Genomic DNA, 25,126 nt, shown 5'->3' with positions numbered 1-25,126 from the left:
TCAGGTAACTTGCCTTAGGACGTCAAAAAAAAAAAAACACGTGGACACCCAAATGTCTTCCCTGCAATCTACAACTAATGTGGCCATGTGCCTGCTATCCAACAGAACAGATGGCATAGCAAGAGAAGCTGGTACAGGCATTACCGTGTATCGCCATGGCCAGATGCAGCTGTGTGATGTCACAGAAAACTTCAAGACATCCTTTATTAATGCCCCTTTTGATGGGGCCTTACTGTTTGGACCCAAGATTAGAGATGCTTATCAGGAGTGAACAAGATGCTAAGACCCTGTTTGCTGTAAGGAATCAGTTTGTCCACTCAAAGATCCTATTCCAGGAATCAAAGGGGAGGTAAGAAAATGTGGTTTAGGAAGTCGCAGGGTTTTCACCATAACACTCCTAGGGATAGACCCCCCATCTCTAATTGAGAGGAGGAGGCAACTCGAATGGACATTGCTGCAGTGGCAGGGGCTGACCACAGAATCAGGGTTTCCTTGTTCCTTCACTGAGAAATCCTACCAGTGCTCCTGAAAGGTTACTCGTCTGCTGCATTCTGGAGGCAGCTGGGGGGGTGGGCACTTAACCTTTCTCCCACAAGGCTGGTAAATCATTACTTCAGATTCATGGTTGTTAAGGATAGTCACCAGAGCCTGTACCATTCCCTTACTATATCCTCCAAAGAAAAGATTAAAGATTCCCGGTACTCCACCCAATCTGCTGGATTCTGCAGCAACAAAATTTTCAAAGTTGCTAGAAAAGAGTCCTCCAATTGGTTCCTTTGACCACTTAGAATCTGGAGTCTATTTCTGGTTCTTCATTCCAAAGAAGTCAGGGGACCTCAAATATTGGACCTTGGGCACTTCAGTCAGTTTGTCAAACAGAAGTAGTTCTGGATGGTCATGGTACCGTCCATACTAACTCTGTTGAGGAAGGACTATTGCGTATGTTCTGTAGATCACCAAGATGCCTACCACCATAAAGATTGAAAGGCAGTTCAGGAGATGTCTTCATTTCCAGCTGGGAGCCAGTCATTACCAAATGGATAACTACCGTTTAGTCTAATCACACCCCGCATGGGTGTTCACCGAGGTTATGACAGTGGCAGCAGCTCACCTAAGACTGCAAGGGATCCAAGTCTTCCCATATCTAGACAATTGGCTTCTGACACTTACTGCCAGGGTTCTACTGTTCCAGCCGCAGGTATTCCTGCCCCGTCTTGCAGATCAGTTATGACTAACTATGTGTCAGTCATGTGAAGATCAAACTGCCCCTACACAACACACAGAATTCATAGTATGTTAGATCAGTATAGTTCAACAAATTGCCAAACTTCCAACAGCAAGTGTACTGTCATTGACTAGTGGCTTCTTGGTTGGTTAAGCATCCCTAACCTCAATCAAGATTTATTCTTTGTTTTTATGTCTGATAACCTCTATGATCAGTTTAGTCCCACTAGAGTTATACCTCATGACAGTGTTTCATTGGATGCTTTCAGTCCAGTGGTCACAGAATTTATCCCCTCCTTGCCAGAATCCATCTCACTCAAGTGTGCAGAAACCATATAATCTGGTTTATAACCTCTCCATCAATTGCAAAGGGGAGATCCTGCTGTCCACCGACAACTCAGGCTATAGTAACCACCCACGGATGCTTCCCTTTTAGAGTGGGGGACATTTTTAAGTGAAATTGGTGACCCATGGAAGCCAAACTTCACATTAGTATCTGAGAGCAGTCCTGTTAGAGTTGCAAGCTTTCCAGGGCTTATTTACACAAGGGTGTAATTTCCGTCGATAAACAAGGAAGAACATGATCATGCTCTTATCCACTTTGCCAGGAGGCCATCAGCGTCCATCAGTGGATGATGTCTTGCCATCACTTTCTGGTAGCAATGTACATTCCCGGGACATTGAATGTACTAGTGGACAAGTTGAGTAGGTCTGTCTTATTACCTCACAAGTGGTCTCTTAGACAGTGGCAATAGAGATTTTCAGCTGCTGGGGTCAACCTTGCTGTGTGACCTGTTTGCCTTCAACCTGAACAGCAAGTGCAGCAGTTACTTTGCCCTCTTCCTTCCATAGAGGCAGTCACCAAGAGATGTTCTAGACCACACTTGGCAGCTGTGTCTCTTCTAAGCCATGAAGTGCAAGACCAAGGAGATCCCCATTACCCTGTTCTGGCCCTGCCAGGTTCGGTCCCCCTTCCTTTGGCCTCATTTACTACACCCGTCCTGGGTGCTGGATCCCATTCCAGATCTTCTGAGCCACCCATTTGGGATGTCTTTTCCAGATCTACAAGCCCTAAAATTAACCTTGCTGAGGCCTCCAATTCAGAACCCAGTTTCCCTTGTGGGATGCAATAATTTTACATTGACTTGGAAATCTTTTGAGACAGCAGCATTGGCTGACCTTAAGTACCTTTCTTGGAAAACTGTTTTCCTAATTGCCATTATATCCACTAAATGAATTTCTGAATTACAAGCCCTGTCATGCTAGCCACCCTTTCTCATTTTCCACAGAAGTAGTGTCATTGAGATCAAATCCTATCTTTCTCTTAAAAGTTTCTTCTGAAGTAAATTTGAATGCATTCATTGGTTTGCTGGTCTTTTACCCATTTACCCTAACAAAGGCTAATATATATGTATCTACTTGTACTTTTCTAAAGCAAAATTGGGAAATCATGTGTCAAAAGTTACAAATTCTAAGTGGCTGCCAGACTGCATTTCTCTTGTATATATAAACGATGAGGATTGTCTATACATTCAAAATTAAAAGCTCATTCCAATAGAGGAGTTGCTACTTCTATAACATTTGGGAAGAATTCCCATTGACATTTGTCCAGCAGCAACTTGCTCAACGTTTCATACATATATGTCTCGTTACAAATCAAATGCATGGTTTAGAGCTTGCGCATTCTTTGGTTCTACCATTCTCAGAAACGTCCTTCTTTGATACCACCCAGGTCTCTTTAGGGCAGCATGGGAATCTCTCCTAAACGATGAATCGGGGACAAAAATGGACAAAATTGGATATGAAAGTTATGTACTTACCATAACTGGTTTCATCCTGTTCAACATCCCTCCCTCCTTCCACCTTCAAGATTGCCATCTGCAAACTTCTGTTGCTTTGACAGGCCTCTACAGAGACCCTGTCTGCTTTAGGTTATATTACCAAGCTTGGCATACTAAGTTATTTTATTACATAGGTGTTTTATTCTTGTTGAGATATTTTCTCTATGGTTAGAAACAGTCTGCAAACTCTATCTGGGATAATTTGACAGAAGGGGATTGTTTGTAAGAGAGGAGTTGGTCTTGAATCCAAAGCTCTGGAAGAAGATGCCGAGGCTGGATCTGATCTGACAACGGAAATGTTGATACTGATGAAAATGAGACAACATGGACCTGTATTTTTAAGTACATAACTTACGTCTTGTCACATTTGCATTACAACTTCAGACATTTCTTAGTCTCATGGAGTTTATATTTTTGTAAAAGACATTGAAAGCAATTGAGAGCCAGGAAAGGCCAGTAAATATGACCATTAGAATAAATCTTTCAGCAAATTAGAAGCATTTAAAGTATTATTTTAATTTGTATTTGTTAACCATGAAAGTCCAACTTGGAATAAGCCAATTTTCAGCGGAGGCCTAGGAAGAAATGCTCCAGACGCATGTTTTTGTAATGTGGGGGGTAACCGGAGCACCCGGAAGAAACCTACATGAATGCAAGGAGGACATGCAGACTCCGCACAGAAGGGACCCCAGCTGAGAATCGAACCGGACAACCTCTTGCTGTGAGGCAACAACGCTACCCCTGCACCACTGTGCCGCCATGTATATTGCATGTTGATGCCTAAAGACTATAAGATTCTTTAATACAAGTCACAGTTTGACTGTATGAATGTACTTTGCAGTATCAGAGAGGAGGCTAAGGCCATAAATACACATTAGTGGGATGTGTATCCCAGACTGTTCAGTTTGTAGAAATGATTGTGATAAGAAAGTTGGTGGAGTGGCTTTGGTGGTTTATGGGACACTTAATGTTCAAAGTGCATGACTAGTTACTTCATAACATATTCCATAGAGGAGCACTAATGACATTTGTTGGTTAACAAAAAATAAAATGTATGTGTATGGGCTGAATTTAGGTTTAAAAAAAAAAAAAGCCAAGAAGTTGAGTGATCTCTTGCCTTTGTTGAGGAACATTACTGAAGTGAGGTAGTAGTTTTTGGAGACTTTAATGTGTACCATGGTAACTCTGAATGGGCTGTGAAACCATAATGAGTGCTTATCACCTGGCTGCATTCAGCTTATTAACTATCTTTTAGACTTAACAGAAAGAGAGGTGTACAAAACATTGTGTATTGGATAATAGACTCCCAACAACTTCTCAACTTCTCTTACATGAGGTAACCATCTGAGTAATCATCAGCTGGCAGTTAAGCTTTACGTATCTGAAGAATATTGTTTGGGTTGAAGTGTATTAAAGTAGTTAAGGAACTAAGCACCGTGCGTTGGGTGAAGAGTACACCAACACAATAGCTAGAACAGGAATAGCATGTAAGCATAGTATTAAGAAGACTCCTGTATACAGTCAGCTAAAGGAGACTGGAGTAGTGTGGTAAATGTTTGTCTCCCCATTCGGTTGTAAGGAACAGACCCAGAGGCTGCCATTGCTTACAGCTCACCTGTATTCCAGACATCAGTTCTGTGCCAATCTTCATCTTCAGCACAGTGCTACTCATCCTTTGAATTTATTTGTACTAGGTTGGCAAATTAGAACAAGCTCATGCAAGGTACCAGCATTAACAAAGTAGTCTGGGAACTTGCATCTGAAATGGAAGCAGCCTGGAACAAGAATGAGAAAACTAAAGATGACTGGCAAAAGAATCTGTATTGCTCTTACAGAAATATGTCAGTCTCAAACACATTGTGCTAAACAAGATTAGTATACTACACTTCAAAATAATAATTTCTAAAACCCCTCGAGTTTCTGGAAGGATGTAAATAATATGGTGGGGAAAAGGGCAACATAATAATGCTGATGGGTATTTCCAAGTATTGCTTTTCTCTATTTACACATCATTTAACTAGAATATGTTCGTAATGTCCCTCCAGCATGTGTAGCAGGACATGTTGTGATTTATCCCTGCTGCGTTAGCAGTGTCAGCAATAAAGAACATTCTTGTAAAAGTAAAAATCACAGCCTGGCATTTTAGATAATTTGTCACGTCTTTTGTTGTATTGCCACTTGCTGTACATATTGACTGGTCACACGGAGTTGCATTGCACCAGAACTACTGTGGACGAGAAGGTCAGCAATGTCAATTTTTACAATGAAACCAAAACCAAGCTTTTTTTTCCTCGGGGGGGCAGCAGGGCATGTTCCTACACTCTTGTGCTTAAGTAATACTACATTTGAGATTGTAACTCCCCACCTTTCTGCAAAGACCTCTGCTGTTATTCACAACTGTTATGGAATTAGGGTTGCAGGGCAGGAAGGTGTTACAGTGTAATTTACCCACTAGTGTTTTGTGTGATAAATAAAGCCTGTTCCATTTCAAGTCGCATTGGTTTAAGTATGTGTATGGCGTATGTCATATAATCATTCCAGTGCCAAAGTGTCCTTGATAGTTGTACTCCAGCTATTGTCCATTGGCCTGTTGAATACATTTTACCCCAAACAACACAGCCCAGTTTCAAGAAAGGGTACAACACTAATACAGCAATTGTTAAGATTTTAACTCTTCTTTTTCTTCCCTTTGGATGATGTACAGAAGCTGGTTTTCTTGATTTTTTTTTTTCAAAAGTCTTTAATATAATGAATTGTCGACTTCTGCTGTATTCATTTAACCTTTGCATTCTTGAGGAAAACATCTAAAGGCCCATTATTTAAAATAGGACAGTTGCATTTAAACCTTGAAACAACCTACATATGTTGTAATGAATCTCTTGACAACTAAGCTGGAACAATCACTGACAACATTAACAGAACTGAAAGTCCACCAAATTCTGAAAGAAAGGACTACTCAAGGTATTAGTCCCTTAAGTGATGCATTGCCTTATAAAACTGAAAAATTTAAGTTAGAATTCCCTGTTTGCCTCATTTAACATTGTATTGTGATTGTATGCATTAAATTGTGTAGGATATTTCAAGAGTGCTCTGAAACACTTTTTAAACTCCATTGAACGCTCTGAAGCCAACATGCCAGGAGTTGTTTTGTGATTTGCTAATAACTTTGATATACCAACTTGGAAATGCCTTTCCCCCCATCTTCAGTGAAGACATGAAACAAATGCTTAGAAAATGGCATATTTAGTAGACCACCAAGAATTTCTAATTGTAAAACTGTATGTCTTTATTTGGAAAAAAATGTTGGATTGATTTTCTTTTCTGCAGCTGTAACATGTTTAAATATTTTTCTTTTGAATGTTTTCTTCTTTAATTAGTATGTAGTTGTACAGTGCTTTAATGTCACGGTGTAAGTCATGTATTATTCTGTACTGGGTGGTTTCCTTCCTGGGTCCCTTCTAAAAATGGGTTCCACCCAGTAAGGCTAAAACCCTTCAGTAAAATGCAAGTAGTTAAAACAGTCATACCATCATATATTTGATCCTTCTGTGGTGCTTTTCATGTCTTGCTGTAAAGTTAATTTGTTCTCACAATATACCTTTTCCACACTGTATACACCCCAGTACCTCAGCCATAGTAAATAACCATCTGTATTTATTTGCACAGTATAGTTTTGTAGAATCTGGGACTTTCTATGCATGTACATTTCTGTTCAATTGAGATTGGGTAATACCTCGGAAGAAGGGGTCCCTTATATACCCAGTTATCAAATGCATGAAAAAGAAAGAGTGAGTACTGTGATCCCATAATGGGTACTGCCAAAAGAAGCACTGCTTTAAAGCTGTTTGTGGACTTCTTCCCATCCCACTGCTGCATTTGCTGTAGTTTAAATATGGTTCCAGGAGTACATGCTTCAAAGTGCTGTATTAAATCGATTGAAATATTTTTTAGTAACTGGGAGTCTTCATAATGACTTGTTTGTGTTTTCTTTTGCAGGAGACTCCGGTTGTATTTCCTTAGTAGTAGTAATAGTAGTGATTAAGTTAGAAAAACAGATGTATGTGTATATATTTTTATTTATTTATTGGCTAATTAACCTGCAATTCCAGGTGATGTATCGAGTTATCCAGGTTGGAGATGGGTCACTAGATGGACAGACAGAAGGTGCAGCAGCTGTCAGCGGTTTCCCTGCAGCAGCACAGCCCATGGCCCAGGTACTGTAATTTTACTTTAAAAATGCTGGAAGATTGTGTGTGTGTGTGTGTCGGGTTGGGGTGTGTGTGTGAGGGTGGTGTGTGTGTGTCTGTAAGAGAGAGAGACAGTCCTTCTCAAAAAAAAAAATATGTACATCTGTATGTATGAATATATATCTGTAGATATGTATATCTATACATCTATATATATCTGTAGGTATATGCACATATGTATGAGTTTCATGTCAGATTATCAAGTTTTTTTTTGGAAACTCTGACTTCAAAGCAAAGCGTCCCACCCCTATATTTCCCCACCATTGCTGATGTTCATCGTGCATACAGCTGCAGTAATTACAGATGGGTTCTCTGCTGTCAGGCGGGTCCTCGGTCGGCCGAATTCCAAAGTCTAGGTCCGGCGTCGGTTGTTGTCGCTTTCTTTCCTGATGTCAGTGCGACAGGGGTATATAAGACACAGCCAACACCATTTTCTTCAGTCTTTTTTGCCGCACGGTGCCCGAAGCAGAAGCAGTTCGCAATTGTCGGTCGGCCAGCTCCTGAAATTACAAAAATTTGGAAACCAAAGTCTTCTTTAAAGCTAAGTACCCCATTGGAGAAACTTTTCTTGCCTCAGACCGATGTCAGACAAAGTTAACAATTGTATTTCTTGTGGGAAGCAAATACCGCATAAGGATTTCCATTCCCTCTGCATACCTTGTTTAGGCCCAGACCACGACGTCTCGGGCTGTCGCTTTTTGCGCTACTTTCAATAAACGCACTATTAAGCGTCGGGCGGAGTTCGCCCAGCACTTTTTTGGTAAAGCTTTTGATTATAAAATGTCGTCGGAGACTCCGACTACCGTTTTGTCCAAAAAACGTAAGGACAAAGACCGACACGCGAGGTCCGCGGTCTCAACCGACACCACGCCAAAACCGGCTACACGTGGTCCGGTTCTCAGCGAGGCGCCTACGCAGCCCCTGACCACCAACGACAGACACTTCTCTGGCAGTGTCTTCTGTAACCGAGACCGCAGGTGCCTCGGCCCATACCCAGACTACAGCTACCGAAGCCACTGTGAGTGTTGAGCCTCCTAATGTGGACAAGTCCACTTCCACCCATGGTGTCTTTAGACCCTCATCTTCCTTTTCCATAAAGGCCTTTACTAAGTCCAAATCAGCCATGCATTCCAAGAGGCCTGCTGCACAGGGCCCATCTCCAGGCCCCATGCCTAAAAAGCAGATGCTAAAAATGGCTGAGGATTTAATTACTCTTATCAGGGGTTCCCAACCCCCTCCGGACAAGAGACCCAGAGTGGAGGAAGATTCTCCCTCTTCTAACCAGGGCTCCATTATTTCAGAACATTCTGATGAAGAGGAACACTCGTACTCCCCTTTTGAAGATTCTGATGCAGAGCAGTCCATTCCTTCTGTATCTCCCCCAGAGGATTTTTCTTTTGGGGAAACCTTGCATACCTTGAGGGAACACTTCCATTGGGAAGGCCAAGACTTTTCTGATTCCAAGAAAAGACTTAGGGAATTTCTTTTGCTACCTCAGCACAGACCTCTGGCGATACCTCCTGTCTTGGACATACTTGATGATGTTTACTCGGAGGCTTGCCTTAATCCGGATTCCCTGCCTCCTGCCCCAGTCAGGCCTGATAGGTACTGCAGAGTTCCTAACTCTCACCAATTTCTTTACAAAAGCCATAATGCTGACCCTGAAACCATTTCTCAAGGCCCCAAGGGAATGAAGGCCTCTACTGCTAAGAATCCACTACCTTCCGAAAGATAGTCTAGATCCCTAGAAAGGTGGGGAAAAAAGGTATATACCTCGGCCACCCCTAGCCATGAGGGTCTTAAATTGTCATTTCCATATGCTTAAATATCAGCAGTTTCTGTTATCACAATTAAGGAATAAAATGTCACAACCTGAACAACCAGATTTGAAGGAGTTGCAGGATATGATGCATAGTGCAGAACAAGTGGGTAGGCACACCTTGCAATGTGGCTATGATGCTCTAGAGGCCTTAAGTAGAGCTGCTGTTACAGGATCAGTCATTCGTAGACATGCCTGGCTTAGGGAACAAACCTTGCCTGACCATGTTAAAGCTAAACTACTAGATGCGCCTTTACAAAAGGATGTATTATTTGGTACTAATGCTGAGGAGATGCTACGAAAAATGGAAGAAAAAGCTAAATCTATGCAAACTGTTAAAGCTTTTCTACAGGTTCAACCACCACGTTTTAGCAGAAATTGGCCTTCAAAAAACTGGTCCTTTCCAGCCATGGACAAGCCCCAAAGAGGTAGATACAGGTGCACAAGAGGCAGAGGACAATCTCAAGGATCATATAGAGGCAGACAATGGCAAACTCCAGCACCAAGAGGTGGCGAAGACAGTGCGCAACAATACAGGAAACAAACCCAATGACTTTCCCCTTTTCATGCCAAGCAAGTCTCAGCTGACAGCACCCTTGGGAGGAAAGCTGACATTATTTACAAGAAATTGGCATATTATCACAACAGACAAATGGATCCTGGACATTATAAACAGAGGCTACAGATTTCATTTTCACACTCTTCCAAAAATGAGAGGCATGCCGAACCTGCCACACAGTCAAAGGGCAGAGGCTCAAATACAAATTTCAAAGCTCATGGACATGAAAGCTATTCAAGAGGTACCTACTCACGAACAAGGTCAAGGTTTTTATTCCAGACTATTCCTGGTACCAAGGAAAGGAACCGACTGGAGACCCATTTTGGACTTATCCATCCTAAACACATTTCTACTGTACCAAAATTCAAGATGCTCACCTTACAGCAGCTTCTTCCCATGCTGGGCAAGGAGTTTTGGCTGGTAACATTGGACCTCAAGGAGGCATACCTGCATGTCCCAATCCGACAAAGCTGCAGAAGATACCTCAGATTTCTTGCAGGTTCAATCCACTATCAATTCTCTGCATTGCCCTTTGGCTTATCTACTGCACCCAGAGTATTCACGAAATGCCTGGCATCAGTGATTGCCTACTGCAGACTTCAAGGGATACAAATTTACCCTTATTTGGACGATTGCCTGATCCAAGCGGACAGCAAACACATACTTCTGGAACATCTGGCTTATGTAACACGATTATTGAATTCTCTGGGATACACAGTCAGCAAAGAGAAATCCAGGCTAACACCATCTCCGAAAATAACTTTCCCGGGTGCCAACTTGGACACAAACACCCAGATGGCCTATCTTACGCCAGAAAAACAGGGGCAACTGACTCAGTACTTCAAAATACTAGCAAATTGTACCAGGCTTACTGCAAGGAAAATCCTGCAGGCTCTGGGCTTCATGGCATCTTGCATTCTTCTAATCCCATGTGCAAAGTTGCATATGAGGAAACTTCAGTGGTACCTAAAAAAATCTATGGTCTCAACACAGCCACAGTTTGGAAACAATAATACCAATAATCCCATGTTTGCAAGAGGAATTTCTATGGTGGGCCCAAGCATGCCAAACAAACACAGGTCTACCATTGTGCAAGCCTCTAGCAAGTCAAGTCATCACGACAGACGCCTCAGACTACGCCTGGGGGGCACACATGACAGACAGATGCATTCAGGGCAAATAGTCCCAAAAGGAAAAGCACCTTCACATCAATCAAAAGGAAATGCTAGCAGTGATAAATGCAATTACAGCTTTCAAGGACCTCCTGCATCCAGGGCAATTATTGATAAGAACAGACAACACCACAGTAATGTGGTACATAAACAAACAAGGAGGAACACATTCATACCCCCTGTGCAGGCTAGCCATGTCACTTTGGAACTTGGCTCTGGAATGGCAAATCGAACTTCAAGCACAGTACCTGCCAGGATTGGAAAACACGCTGGCAGACAATCTAAGCAGAAATATGACAGACCCACACGAATGGAAGTTGCATCCTCAAGTGTTTACAAAGATAACCCAAGCGTGGGAAAGGCCAGACATAGATATCTCTGCCTCCCACAGGAATCATCAATTGACAAAGTTCTGCTCAAGGACTTTCCATCCAAAGGCCTGGAGAATGGACGCCCTTTCTTTCAGTTGGGCAGCACGGACAGTTTACGCCTTCCCACTTTTGCCTCTTCTGCCCAAGGTGCTCTTGAAAGCAAGAGCAGACAGACCGAAGATGATACTGATTGCTCCAGTCTGGCCAAGTCAACACTGGTACCCACTCCTGAGGAGCCTAACACATACTCCTCCCTGGACCCTACCTCTAATGCCACTTCTACTGACTCAGCACAGCTACAAAACTCTTCACAGTCAGCTGAAAACACTCAATCTGGCTGCATGGAAGATTCCTTAACACCACAACAAACCCTACTCTCCAAAGAGGTGCAGGATGTCATTTTGGAGGCCAGGAGGCCATCTACTAGAAAGGCTTACTCCGCAAAATGGAAACGGTTTTGCGCTTGGAATGAGAAAAAGGGCCAGGATCCTAGAAAACTGAATTTGCCTCAGATATTACAGTATCTAGCTGAGCTGTTGAACAGTGGACTTTCATTTTCCTCCATCAAAATTCATGCCTCAGCCATTTCTGCAGAATACAACACTGATCCACCCTTATTCTCTCACCCACTCTTAAGGCAGTTCCTCAGAGGGGCTAAGAATATAAGACCTCCAAGGAAACAACCAATACCAGCCTGGGATCTTAATTACATTCTAGAAAAATTAACTTTGCCTCCCTTTGAACCAGCTGCCTCAACAGATTTGCAATATTTGTCCTGGAAAACAGCTTTCCTTCTGGCCATTACCTCAGCTCGTAGGGTTTCGAAACTACAAGCCCTCATGGCTGTGCAGCCCTTTCTCATCTTCCATCAGGGCAGGGTTTCCTCGAACCAACCCGTCATTTATGCCTAAGGTAGTATCCAGGGTAGCTTTAAATCAGGCCATACACTTACCTACCTTTTACCCCAATCCTCAAAACAAAGGGGAAAGGCTGCTACATTCCTTAGACATCCATAGACAGCTACGTTACTATTTGGACAGAACAAAGCCTTTCAGGAAATCAGAACAACTCTTTGTGTCATATGCTGTAGGAGCTCAAGGGAAGCCAATTTCCAAACAGACCATTTCAAAATGGATAGGCCACTGCATACGGTTTTGTTACTCCTTTCATGACAAATCTGTTCCTACAGGCATCAGATCCCACTCCACAAGGGCCACAGCTACCTCTACAGCCTTCCTCAGAGGAGTCCCTAACAAAGATATTTTGGAGGCAGCCACTTGGAGTTCTGTGCATACCTTCACAAAACACTACCACCTGCCTTTATACTCCAAAACTAGAGCAGGCTTTGCCACTGCTGTGTTGCAGGGCATTCTGGCTCTTCCCAGTTCCACCTAGTGCCTACCACCCTGTGCGTAGCTTTGGGATTCTACCCATCTGTAATTACTGCAGCTGTATGCACGATGAACATAGTACAGTTTTGTACCTACCATAAATGTAGATGTTCGAGTGCTAATACAGCTGCAGTACAGGTTTCCCTCCCTCCTTCCCCTCTTGGTAAAGGCCTAGTGGCTAACACCTCCTCATACAACCTGATTGGGTTATCCTTCTTCTATGGTGTATTTGCTTGCAACTACTGATTTTTGGATTATATTGCATTGCATGATTATATATATAATTTATGTATTGCCTTCCTTCTGGGGGCACCTGACATCTGGGGCAAGAAAGACTGAAGAAAATGGCGTCGGCTGTGTCTTATATACCCCTGTCGCACTGACGTCAGGAAAGAAAGCGACAACAACCGACGCCGGACCTAGACTTTGGAATTCGGCCGACCGAGGACCCGCCTGACGGCAGAGAACCCATCTGTAATTACTGCAGCTGTATTAGCACTCGAACATCTACATTTATGGTAGGTACAAAACTGTACTTTTTTGTCCCCCCATATTTCCACCTTCCTTAAGGATAGGAGTCAGGTGGGCTTTCTTTGTGAGTTAGCTAGAGGCAGACACACAGGAAAAGATGGGTCCTGCAAGTAGTGAAATGGGGCTAAGGTTACTTTCTCTAGAAGAAACCAGGATTTTGAGTGATGTTCATCGTGTTTCACTGTTGCAGTCATTACATTTGGGTTATCCTGCTGGCAGGCTACCCGCAGTCAGCCTGAGTTCCAAAGTCTAGGTCCGGTGTCGGTTGCTGTCGCCTCCTCCCTGACGTCAGTGCGCCAGGGGTATAAAAGATGCAGCCGACGCCATTTTCTTCAGTCTTTTTTTGCCGCGCGGTGCCCGAAGCAAAAGCAGTTCGCAAGTGCCGGTTTGCCGACTCCTGAGATTTTCATATTCGAATTTCAGATCCGAAGTCTTCATTAAAGTTAAGTACCCCGTTGGGGAAACTTTTTTCTTGCTCTAGACCGATGTCAGAAAAAATTAATAATTGTATTTCTTGTGGGAAGCAAATACCTCATAAGGATTTTCATTCTTACTGTATTCCTTGCCTAGGCCCTGACCACGACGTTGCTAGTTGTCGGTTTTGTGCTAGATTTAACCAACGCACTATTAAGCGTCGGTACGATTTTGCATTTCATTACTTTGGCAGAAGATTCAATTATATAATGCCGTCGGAACAGCCGACTACCAGAGTTTATAAAAAGCGCAAAGAAAAAGAAAAGGACAGGCATCCGAGGTCCAAAACTGACGACGAGGCTTCCGCTAGGCCTATCGCCGGTTCTCAGTGAGGCACTTTCGCAGTCCCTGATGCCTGCTACCTCAGAGCCACAGGCTGCTTCCGACTCCCATGTGGAGCTGACTAGGCCGCTGGAAACTCAAGGTATTGGTCACTCGGAAACTATTCCCTCAGATGGGTCCGGAGCCGCTGAGCAGGCATCTGCTTCTGAGGGTGTTTTCAGGCCTACACAGTTATATGTGAAACCAACTTCAGCTTCAAAGGCAAAGACTAAAGCAGCTCTAAACACAAAGAAACAATTACAGCATTCTCCTGGACAAGCCACCATTGCCTAAAAAACAGATGCTTAAAATGACTGAAGACCTAATTACTTTAATCAGGAGTTCCCATCCCCCTCCTGATAAGAGGCCTAGGCAAGAGATAGAATATGAATCTTCAGATCAGGTTTCCATTTCCTCTGATTCCTCTACTGAACAGGAATATTCTCTTCCTCCCTATGAGGATTCTGATGCTGAAGAATGTATCCCTTCAACCTCTCCTCCTGAGGATTATTCTTTTGGGGAGACCCTGCATACTATGAGGGAGCATTTCCACTGTGAGAGCCAAGATTACTCAGAATCCAAGAAAAGGCTCAAAGACTTCCTTTTATTACCTCCTCCTGTTTTAGACATTGTAGATGATGTATTTTCAGAGTCCGGCCTGTCTCCTGACTCTTTACCACCAGCTCCTGTTAAGCCAGACAGATACTACAGGGTTCTTGATTCACATAAATTTCTTTATAAAAACCCTGGTGCTGACCCAGAAACTATCTCTCAGGGGCCCATAAGGGGTCAAGGCTTCCACTGCAAAAAACCCTATCCCCTCTGATAGGGATTCAAGGGCACTGGACAGATGGGGGAAAAAGATTTATACTTCTGCTACGTTGGCTGTAAGAGCTTTAAATTGCCAGTTTCATATGCTTAAATATCAACAATATCTTATGTCACTGCTTAAACAGAAAATGTTGACAAATTCAGAATGTGCAGAAAACAAAGAAATGCAGAATTTATTGCATGCAGCTGAACAAGTGGGAAAGCATACTTTGCAATGTGGTTTTGATTCTCTAGAGGCCTCCTGCAGGGCTGCTGTTACAGGTTCTGTCATTAGGAGGCATGCTTGGTTAAAAGAACAGAATCTGCCTGATCATGTTAAAGCAAAACTATTAGATGCTCCATTACAGCATGATACTTTGTTTGGTGTTAAAGCAGAAGAGGCATTGAAGAAAATGGCGGACAAAGCTAAGTCTATGCAAACAGTCAAGGATTTCTTGCAGGTACAGCCTCCCAGATTTAGCAGGAACTGGCCTACAAAGAATTGGTCCTTTCCAGTGTCAGACAGGCCACAAAGAGACAGATACAGACGTCCCAGAGGCAGATCACAACCCCAAGGCTCATACAGGCCTAAACAATGGGGTGCTTCTACCTCCAAAAGCAGAGAGGAAAAATCGCAGCCATACAGGAAACGGTCTCAATGACTTTCTCCTGCCAGCACCAAGCACTTATCTTCTGGCAGCCTCTTTGGGGGGAAAACTAGCACTTTTTTCACAAAATTGGCACATGATCACCCAGGACAAATGGGTCTTAAATATTGTATCACAAGGCTACAGGTTCCACTTTCACACCCTGCCAAGGCCAAACGGTATGCCAGACCTGCCACGCAAATTAATCAAGGGGCAGAGGCACAAAAACAAGTTTCATCCCTCATGGACATGAGAGCCATTCAGCTTGTACCACAGCAAGAGCAGGGACTAGGATTCTACTCAAGGCTATTCTTGGTGCCCAGAAAGGACAAAGCCTGGAGGCCAATATTGGACCTGTCTATCCTAAACACATTCCTGGATATTCCAAAATTCAGAATGTTAACTCTGCAACAGCTTCTGCCCATGCTGGGCAAGAAGGCTTGGCTTGTGACTTTAGACCTAAAAGAGGCATACCTGCATGTCCCAATCAGACAATCATGCAGAAGATACCTCAGATTTATATCTGGCTCAATGCACTACCAATTCTATGCACTGCCCTTTGGCTTATCTACTGCGCCCAGGGTCTTCACAAAATGCCTGGCACCAGTGCAATTGCATTTTGCAGACAAAGAGGAATACAAATATATCCTTACTTGGACGACTGCCTTATTCAAGCAGAGAACAAGGACATTCTACTACAGCATCTGGCGTTTGTAAAAATGTTACTAACAGGTCTAGGGTACACAGTAAACGAAAAGAAATAAAAACTCATACCCTCTCAAGAGATAATATTCCTGGGTGCAAGCTTAAATACAACTGCCCAGATGGCTTATCTCACACCAGACAAACACAGACAACTGATACTTATTTCAAAATGTTGGCAACAAAGACCCAGTTATCTGCAATAAAAATTCTGCAGGCCTTGGGTTTCATGACATCCTGCATTCTGCTAATTCCATATGCAAGACTGTATATGAGGAAACTTCAGTGGTATCTAAAAAGTGTTTGGACTCAACATTGCCACAGCCTGGAAACAATAATTACCCTCATTCCCTGGCTGCAACAGGAGTTTTGATGGTGGGCAAAAGCCTGTCACCACAACACGGGACAGCCATTCATCTTACCCACAGCCAGGCAGACATTGACAACAGATGCATCAGATTATGCCTGGGGGGGCCCATATGGCAGGAAGATGTATTTAGGGCACATGGTCCGCAAGTCAAATGCATCTACATATCAATCAAAAAGAGATGCTAGTTGTTCAGAATGCCCTGACAGCCTTCAAGGATCTACTTCATCCAGGACAACTACTGATAAAGATGGGCAATACTACAGTCATGTGGTACATAAACAAGCAGGGAGGCACACATTCCTACCCCCTCTGCAGGCTAGCCTTGAACTTGTGGGACACAGCATTTACTTACCAAGTACATCTGCAAGCACAATTCCTGCCAGGAAGGACAAATCCTCTGACAGACTAACTAAGCAGAAACCTAATGGATCCCCATGAGTGGAAATTGGATCCACAAGTTTCAGCATAATAACAAGGACCTGGGGATGCCCGGACATAGACCTATTTGTCTCCCCTCACAACTACCAACTACAGAGATTCTGCACAAGGACTTATCACAAGCAAGCATGGAAAGTGGATGCTCTATCTTTCAGCTGGCAAAATCTAACAGTATATGCCTTTCCTCCTCTGCCTCTCCTCCCCAAGGTACTCCTCAAGGTCAGACAAGAGAAACCAAAAATGATATTGATTGCCCCAGACTGGCCCCGCCAGCACTGGTATCCAATCCTAAAGAGCTTGTCTCAATGCCCAGCTTGGACATTACCTCACATTCCTCACTTATTGACCCAAGAAGACAGTCAGATACTGCACAGCCAACTCAGGACCTTAAACCTGGCAGCATGGCGGATAATGTAGCCATTCAAGACGCACCTCTCTAAAGCAGTGATGGATGTTATTTTGGAGGCCAGGAGGCCTAGCACCAGAAAATCTTATGCAGAAAAATGGAAGAGATTCTGTGCTTCGAACCAGGCACAAGGTATTGACACGATTGTTCCAAATATTCCTCAGATTTTGCAATACTTAACTGAGATGCGTGATAAAGGCCTTTACTTTTCATCAATTAAAATTCATGCCTCTGCTATTTCAGCTCATTACAATACAGAACCACCTATTTTTTCTCATCCATTACTAAGGCAGTACCTCAGAGGGGCCAAAAACATAACACCTCCAAGGAGAGCACCAATACCTGCATGGGACCTCAACTATGTCTTGGAAAAACTCACACTGCCTCCGTTTGAGCCAGCCTCTGCAGCTGATGTAAAATTCTTATCCTGGAAAACAGCTGTGCTCCTAGCAATAACCTCCGCTAGACGAGTCTCAGAGTTACAGGCACTCATGGCTGTGGAACTTTTTATCATTTTCCATCCTGACAGGGTTTCTCCGAGGACAAACCCTACATTTATGCCTAAGGTAGTGTCCAGTGTGGCCCTTAACCAAACAATTAATTTGTCTACCTTTTATCCAAACTCGCAGAATAAGGGTCTGAGAATTTTGCATTCTTTGGACATTCACAGGCAGCTACGCTTCTACTTGGACAGAACCAAAGCTTTCAGAAAGACTGAACAACTTCTAGTAGCATATACTGCAGGATCACAAGGAAAGCTTATCTCAAAGCAGACTATTTCAAAGTGGATAGGCCACTGCATTCGTTTCTGCTATTCACAGCATGGCAAATCAGTGCCTAAGGGAATTAGGCCACATTCAACCAGAGCAGCAGCCACTTCAGCAGCCTTCCTCAGAGGAGTACTAACCAAAGACATCTTAGAGGCTGCAACTTGGAGTTCAGTGCATACTTTTACAAAGCACAATCACTTGCCTCTCTGCTCTAAATCCAGGGCAGGCTTTGCCACTGCAGTTCTGCAGGGCCTGATAGCCTCTCCTAATCCTATTTAGCACCAGCCTCCCAACCTTAGCTTTGGGATTCAACCCAATTGTAATGACTGCAACAGTGAAACACGATTAACATAGTACAGTTGTGTACATACCATAAATGTAGATGTTCGAGTGTATTCACTGTTGCAGTCCAGGTCACCCTCCCACCATCCCCCTTTTCCTTTGCTGGGACTTATCTGTACTTCTCTATTCTATACAACCTATGTGGTGTATTTGCTTGTAGATGAAGGAAAAGTTGTTTTTTGTGCATGTATGCTTATTGGCATAATTTAGCCTACCATTTTAGGGGCACCTGACATCTGGGGCAAGAAAAACTGAAGAAAATGGCATCGGCTGCATCTTTTATACCCCTAGCGCACTAACATCAGGGAGGAGGTGACAGCAACCGATGCTGGACCTAGACTTTGGAACTCGGGCCGACTGTGGGTAGCCTGCCAGCAGGATAACCCAATTGTAATGACTGCAATAGTGAATACACTTGAACATCTGCATTTATGGTAGTTACACAACTGTACATTTCTCCTTTTCCCAAATGCAAATCATTCCTTATGCCTCCACAAATAGAAAGCCAATTATTCCATTGAGCCATTGAGAATGTTCTAAAAAAAAAGGAAAAGGGGCTGGGTTGTACTTCATACTGTTTGTAGACTATAGAAAAGAAAGAATTTGGATGACCAATTTGGACCTTTGCAGACTCAACAAGTTACTGAGAGTCCCAAATTTCAAAACGCTATTCTTGCAGAGCCTTCTGCCCTTGCTTATTAGTCATGCCTGCATGGTGATCTTGGATTTAAAGGATGCCTGTCTACATACCTCCATAGCCAAAGTGGACAGTGAATTCCTCAGAGTCAAAGCAGGGAATGTCCATTACAACTTCACATCCTTGCCATTTAGCTCGTCTTCTGCACTCAGAGTGTTTACAGAGTGCCTGGCTTCAGTGATTAACATTCTGCAGGGTATCCGGTTTCCATGTCTGTCCTTATCAGGATAATGTCTTCATTCAGGCCACATTCCTGGAAGAGATCCAGGAGGCTCTACAGTTGATAGTCAGCTGTTTTCACTCTATTTGACTTTATCTCCTGTGGCATGTTTTAGTTCTAAGGAAACTGCTGGATGCAGTGGAGCAGAAGACATTTCTTCCAAAGGCTAAGATACTTCCTGTCACAGTGTTTCAGAAAGATTGCCAACTTGAACCAGATAGTTCTGGGATACATAACCTGTTGTAGATTGATGGTCCTTTTGGCAAGAATTCTCATGAGTTGATTTTAGTTGTACCAAAGAAATAGGTTATACTACAAAGAATGAGCATGCCGTTATCAAATTATATCCACTGCTCCTTTGCATCAAGAAATAACTCTGAAGTGGAAATAGCAAAATCCAGTCTCTATTTTTGTCTGATTCAGCACATGGATCATCTGATCTGACTTCAACACCATCTTTGAAACTTCACGGATCCAGGGTTGTGACTCCTTTCCCTAACCATAGTTTCCTCCACTCCACCTTAGTACCTCACATCCCCTTTCTCACCTGAAGCATCAGACCTGTTCTGCATGGGCTCTCCTTCAAAAAGCATATCCTTTGCTGCTCTAGTTATATTTCTGCAATTTTCTCTTCTACCAAGAGTCTTGTCTCTCAAGATTTATTTTTCTGCTGTAGTTGAAAAAAGATGTTTTACTTAGTTTAAAGATGGATAGTAAGTGATAGTTATCCTTAGGATTAGGCATTTTCTTCAAAACCAATGTATTCTTTCTGCTAGCTATAGTTATTAAATTTTGATAGGTTACACCTACATGCAGAACAGTGTATTTTGAAAATGTTCTGTTCTTTAACTTTAAATTTTAGATAGTATTTTGCTGTGTTTGTAGTGTTGGCTCTACCTTTTGGTTGTGTGTTTCTAGAATGTGACAGCTAGGGCTTTAAAAAGTGTGCGGAATTTGGACACTAAATCCCCCTTCAGGATCAGCATTCGTTATGTGTTTATTTCCTGGGTGCTGCCAGTCTTGAGACAGATTATGAAACCTGTGCTTGTTTTAGCAGGAGAGCTCCCCAAATGTGTAGGGAAAATGCAACTGTCAGAGGCCTTCCTGCACACTCAGGGTCTTCCTACTTAGCTGCCTCCTCTTCACCCACTGCTGCTGCCTTCCCAGCCCAAAAAAAAAAAAAACAGACTAAGCCAAAACCAAGGACGGAGACGAGCAAAAAGAGAAAACTGATAAGGAAACAGTAGAAGAGAAGAGAGAAAAATAAAAGTTAGAAAAGTCCAGGAAACAGTCTCTGGATCCCACTGCTTGTCAGTTTGCATCCAAAATCTCCTAGGAAGGCAGATCTGTCAGATGTTCTTCGTGTTTCACTGTTGCAGTCATCACATTTAGGTTATCTGCTTGCAGTAGCCCTCAGTCGGCTTGATTATCAAAGTCTTGGGTCCTGTGTCGGTTGCTTTCTCATCTTCCATGACGTTAGGTAGTCAGGGGTATAAAGCATGCAGCCGACACCATTACATCCGTCTTTCTTGCCATGCGGTGCCCGAAGCAGTTCGCAAGTGCTGGTCAGCCGACTCCTGAAATTTTCATTTTCGAGTTTCAGAACCAAAGTCTTCAACTAAAGCCGAGTACCCCGTTGGGGAAACTTTTTCTTGCTCTAAACCAATGTCAGTAAAAGTCAATTATATTTTTTGTGGAAAGCAAATACCTCATAAAGATTTTCATTTGTATTGTATTCCTTATCTAGGCCCCGACCACAACATACCTCACTGTCGGTTCTGTGCCTTATTTAAACAACAAACTATTCGTCGTCTGTATATTTACGCTTCTAAATATTTTCGTACTCTGTTCAATTACCCAGATATGGCTTTGGCAAGCCACCCGACTACCGACATTCCTAAAAAAATGCAAAGATAAAGACAGAGACAGGCTGCCTAGGTCCAAAGCTGCCGATGACGCTTCTCCTAAGCTAGTCACCAGTTCGCCGGTACTCAGTGAGGCGCTTTCACAGCTGCTGATGCCTGCTACTTCAGATTCGCAGGCCTCTACTGAGACCCATTCAGAGTCCAGTATGCCATCAGATGCTTCAACTGTGGAACCTGCGGATGTCTCTACCTTGGATGGGTCCAGAGCTGCTGTGCAGGCACTGGCTTCTCAGGGTGTATTCAGGCGTACTGACTTGCATATTAAACCGACGCCATCTTCTTCAAGGCCTAAAACTCGATCCATGCCTAGCAAACCGCCCAGACCGCATGGTCAGGCTTCTGTGCCTTAAAAACAAATGATAAGAATGGCTGAAGACCTTATTACTTTAATCAGGGGAAGCCAACCTTCCTCATCTAAGAGACCTAGGACTGAATTTGCTTATGATACTTTTGACCAGGATTCTGAAATTTCTGTTCACTCAGATGACCAGGATTTACCCTTATCTACCTATGAGGATTCTGATGCAGAGGACTCTACTCCCTCTGCTTCCCCTCCAGAGGATTTCTCTTTTGGTGAAACCTTGCATACTCTTAGGGAGCATTTTCGCTGGGAAAGCCAGGATTACTCTGATTCTAAAAAGAGACTTAGGGATTTGTTACTCCTCCCCAAACACAGGCCTTTAGCTTATCCCCCCTGTGCTGGACATTGTTGATGATGCCTTTTCAGAATCTAGCTTGGCCCTTGACTCCTTACCTCCTCCTCCCAGAAAACTAGATAGATATTGCGGGGTTCCTGACTCTCACAAGTTCCTCTTTAAAAATCCTACTGTGGCGCTGGATAGATTGGGTAAGAAGGTATACACTTCTGCAACCTTGGCCATTAGGGCCTTAAACTGCCAGTTTCATATGTTAAAGTATTAGCAGCATATTATTGGATTGCTTAAACAGAAAATTATGTTGATTCCTGACTGTGCTGAAAATAAGGATTTACAGGATTTAATGCATTCTGCTGAACAAGTTGGAAAACATACTTTGCAGTGTGGTTTTGATTCACTAGAGGCATCTTGCAGGGCTGCTGTTACTGGGTCTGTACTTAGAAGGCATGCTTGGCTTAAGGGGCAATTTTTGCCAGATCTTTGCCAGATCATGTTAAAGCTAAATTGTTGGGTGCTCCCTTAAACCAGGACCGCCTGTTTGGCAACAAAGCAGAAGTGCTTAAAAAGATGGAGGAAAAAGCTAAATCTATGCAAACTGTTAAAGATTTCCTGCAAGTACAGCCTCCAAGATTTAGTAGGCATTGGTCCTCTAAGAATTGGACCTTTCCTGCCTCTTCCAGGCCTTCTCAGTCCAAACCCATAACCAGCAGAACACCCAGGCTTCAGTCCCAAGGTGTACACAGGACTAAGCAGTGGGGCTCTCCCACTTCCAAATCAGGGAGTAGTAAGAGTCCCCAATGGCAAACTGTCTTAATGACTTAACTTTAAAACTTCCAAGCCCTTCTCAACTGACTGCTGCTTTAGGGAGGAAAGATTGCTCTGCAGGCAAAAAACTGGGAACTCATTACCCAGGACAAATGGGTTTTAAATATAGTTTCCCAAGGATACAGATTCCACTTCCACATTTTACCAACCCCAAACTGTTGGCCAGATCTACCCCCAAATCAGTGGGCAGAGGCTCAAAAGCAAGTACTTTCTCTCAAGTATAAGGGCTATTCACACTGTCCCAGAAGAGGAAAGTGGACAATGTTTTTACTCAATACTTTTCCTGGTACCCAGAAAAGACAGCATATGGCGTCCTCTCCTGGATCTCTCCATCCTAAACACCTTTTTGGTGATCCCAAAATTCACAATGCTAACTCTTCACCAGTTGCTTCCTATGCTAGGCAAGGATGCCTGGTTGGCAACACTGGATTTAAAGGAAGCCTGTCTGCACATCCCAATCAGGGAATCTTGCAGAAGATACCTACGCTTCAAATCAGGCTACATGCACTGTCAGTTCTCTGCACTGCCCTTTGGCTTATCTACTGCGCCCAGGGTATTCACAAAGTGCCTAGCTCCAGTCGTTGCATTTTGCAGGCAAAGAAGTATTCAAATATACCCATACTGGACGATTGTCTAATTCAGGCAGAAAGCCAGGGCATACTTTTGAATCATCTGGCATTTGTACAAAAGGTGCTAACTTGTCTGGGGTACACCATAAACGAAAATAAATCACATATTGTACCCTGTCAATAAATTGTATTCCTGGGAGCAAGCTTGAACACAACTTCCCAGATGGCTTTCCTCATGCCAGAGAAACAAGTTCATTTGACAGCTTACTTCAAACAAATGGCCACAAAAACCCTGCTAATCTGCAAGACAAATGTTGCAAGCCTTGGGGTTCCATGGCCTCTTGCATTCTCCTAATTTCATATGCAAGACTGCATATGAGGAAACTACAATGGTATCTAAAAAGCCTATGGTGTCAACATTCTCAGGATCTAGAAGCAATGATTCCTGTCATACCTTGCCTACAGTTAGAGTTCCTTTGGTGGGCAGATGCCTGCCACCAAAACAAGGGACTGCCATTCACTGTACCCCCCTGCCGCCCAAACCCTAACAGATGCATCAGACTATGCATGGGGAGCTCACTTGGCAGGGAAGTGCATTCAGGGCAAATGGAACCCAAGTCAAATGCACCTGCATATCAATCAAATAGAAATGTTAGCTGTACAGAATGCTCTGACAGCCTTCAAGGACCACATACTTCCAGGACAATTAATGGTAAAGACGGACAACACCACTGTTATGTGGTACATAAATAAGCAGGGGGGAACCCACTCATACCCTCTCTGCAGACTAGCCATGGCTTTGTGGATACAGCCTTGAGCTACCAAGTGCACCTACAGGCTCAATTCCTGCCAGGAAAGCTAAACACACTGGCAGATGAACTAAGCAGAAATCTCATGGACCCACATTAATGGAAACTGGAACCAAAGGCATTCAGTATGTTGATAAACAATTGGGGGGGGGCCAGATATAGACCTGTTTGCCTCCCCCCGAACTACCAATTGGACAAATTCTGCACAAGCACCCCCCACAAACAAGCTTGGAAAGTGGATGCCCTGTCCTTCACCTGGAAAAATCTATCAGTTTATGCTTTTCTCCTCTGCCTCTCCTCTCCAGGTACTACTAAAGATCAAACAGGACAAACCGAGGATGATACTGATTGCTCCAGACTGGCCACGCCTGCACTGGTGCCCCCTCTTGCGCAGTGTGTCACTGCTGGCACCATGGCACCTGCCTATGACCCCTACCCTGCTGTCCCAGCAGGAGGGCCAGATTCTGCACCCTCAGCTTCAAACCCTGAACCTGGCAGCCTGGCTAATTACCTGATCTCTCTTTTACCATCCCTCAGTAAACAAGTGTTGGATGTCATTCTTGAGGCAAGGAGGCCTAGTACTAGAAAATTTTATGCTGAAAAATGAAAAAGATTCTGTTCCTGGAACCAAACTCAGGGGATGGGCACAGCAGCGCTCAATTTACCTCAGATTCTTCAATACTTAACCAAGATGCTTCACAAGGGCCTTTCCTTTTCCTCCATCAAAACTCATGCCTCAGCCATGTCAGCTTATTACAACACAGAACCACCCCTCTTCTCTCATCCGTTGCTCAAGCAGTTCCTCGGAAGGACCAAAAACTTAAGAACACCCAGGAGAGCCCCAACTCCAGCCTGGGACCTTAACTTTGTATTGGATAAACTCACTCAACTCCTTTTGAGCCAGCTGCAAGTGCAGAGTTAAAATTCCTTTCTTGGAAAACAGCCCCAGCCTTCCTTTTAGCCATCACTTCAAGCAAGAAGGTTGTTTGA

At 43.5% G+C, this 25,126-nt stretch overlaps 1 protein-coding gene across 3 annotated transcripts in view; it reads left to right on the top strand.

Annotated features, from left to right (window-relative positions):
* USF1 (upstream transcription factor 1) overlaps nt 1–25,126 on the top strand; it is a 931,515-nt gene that overhangs the window by 163,796 nt on the left and 742,593 nt on the right. For all 3 annotated transcript variants that reach the window (XM_044059392.1, XM_044059391.1, XM_044059393.1), the window contains one exon: nt 7,175–7,279. In XM_044059392.1, the coding sequence (XP_043915327.1) occupies nt 7,175–7,279 (105 nt within the window). The remainder of the gene's footprint in view (nt 1–7,174; nt 7,280–25,126) is intronic.

Source organism: Protopterus annectens, chromosome 17.part0 (genome assembly GCF_019279795.1).
Source record: "Protopterus annectens isolate FY-2018-M chromosome 17.part0, PAN1.0, whole genome shotgun sequence".
NCBI classification, from domain to species: Eukaryota; Metazoa; Chordata; order Ceratodontiformes; family Protopteridae; genus Protopterus; species Protopterus annectens.
Note: the sequence above shows the minus strand (reverse complement) of the source record. Positions and strands in the feature narration are given on the sequence as shown.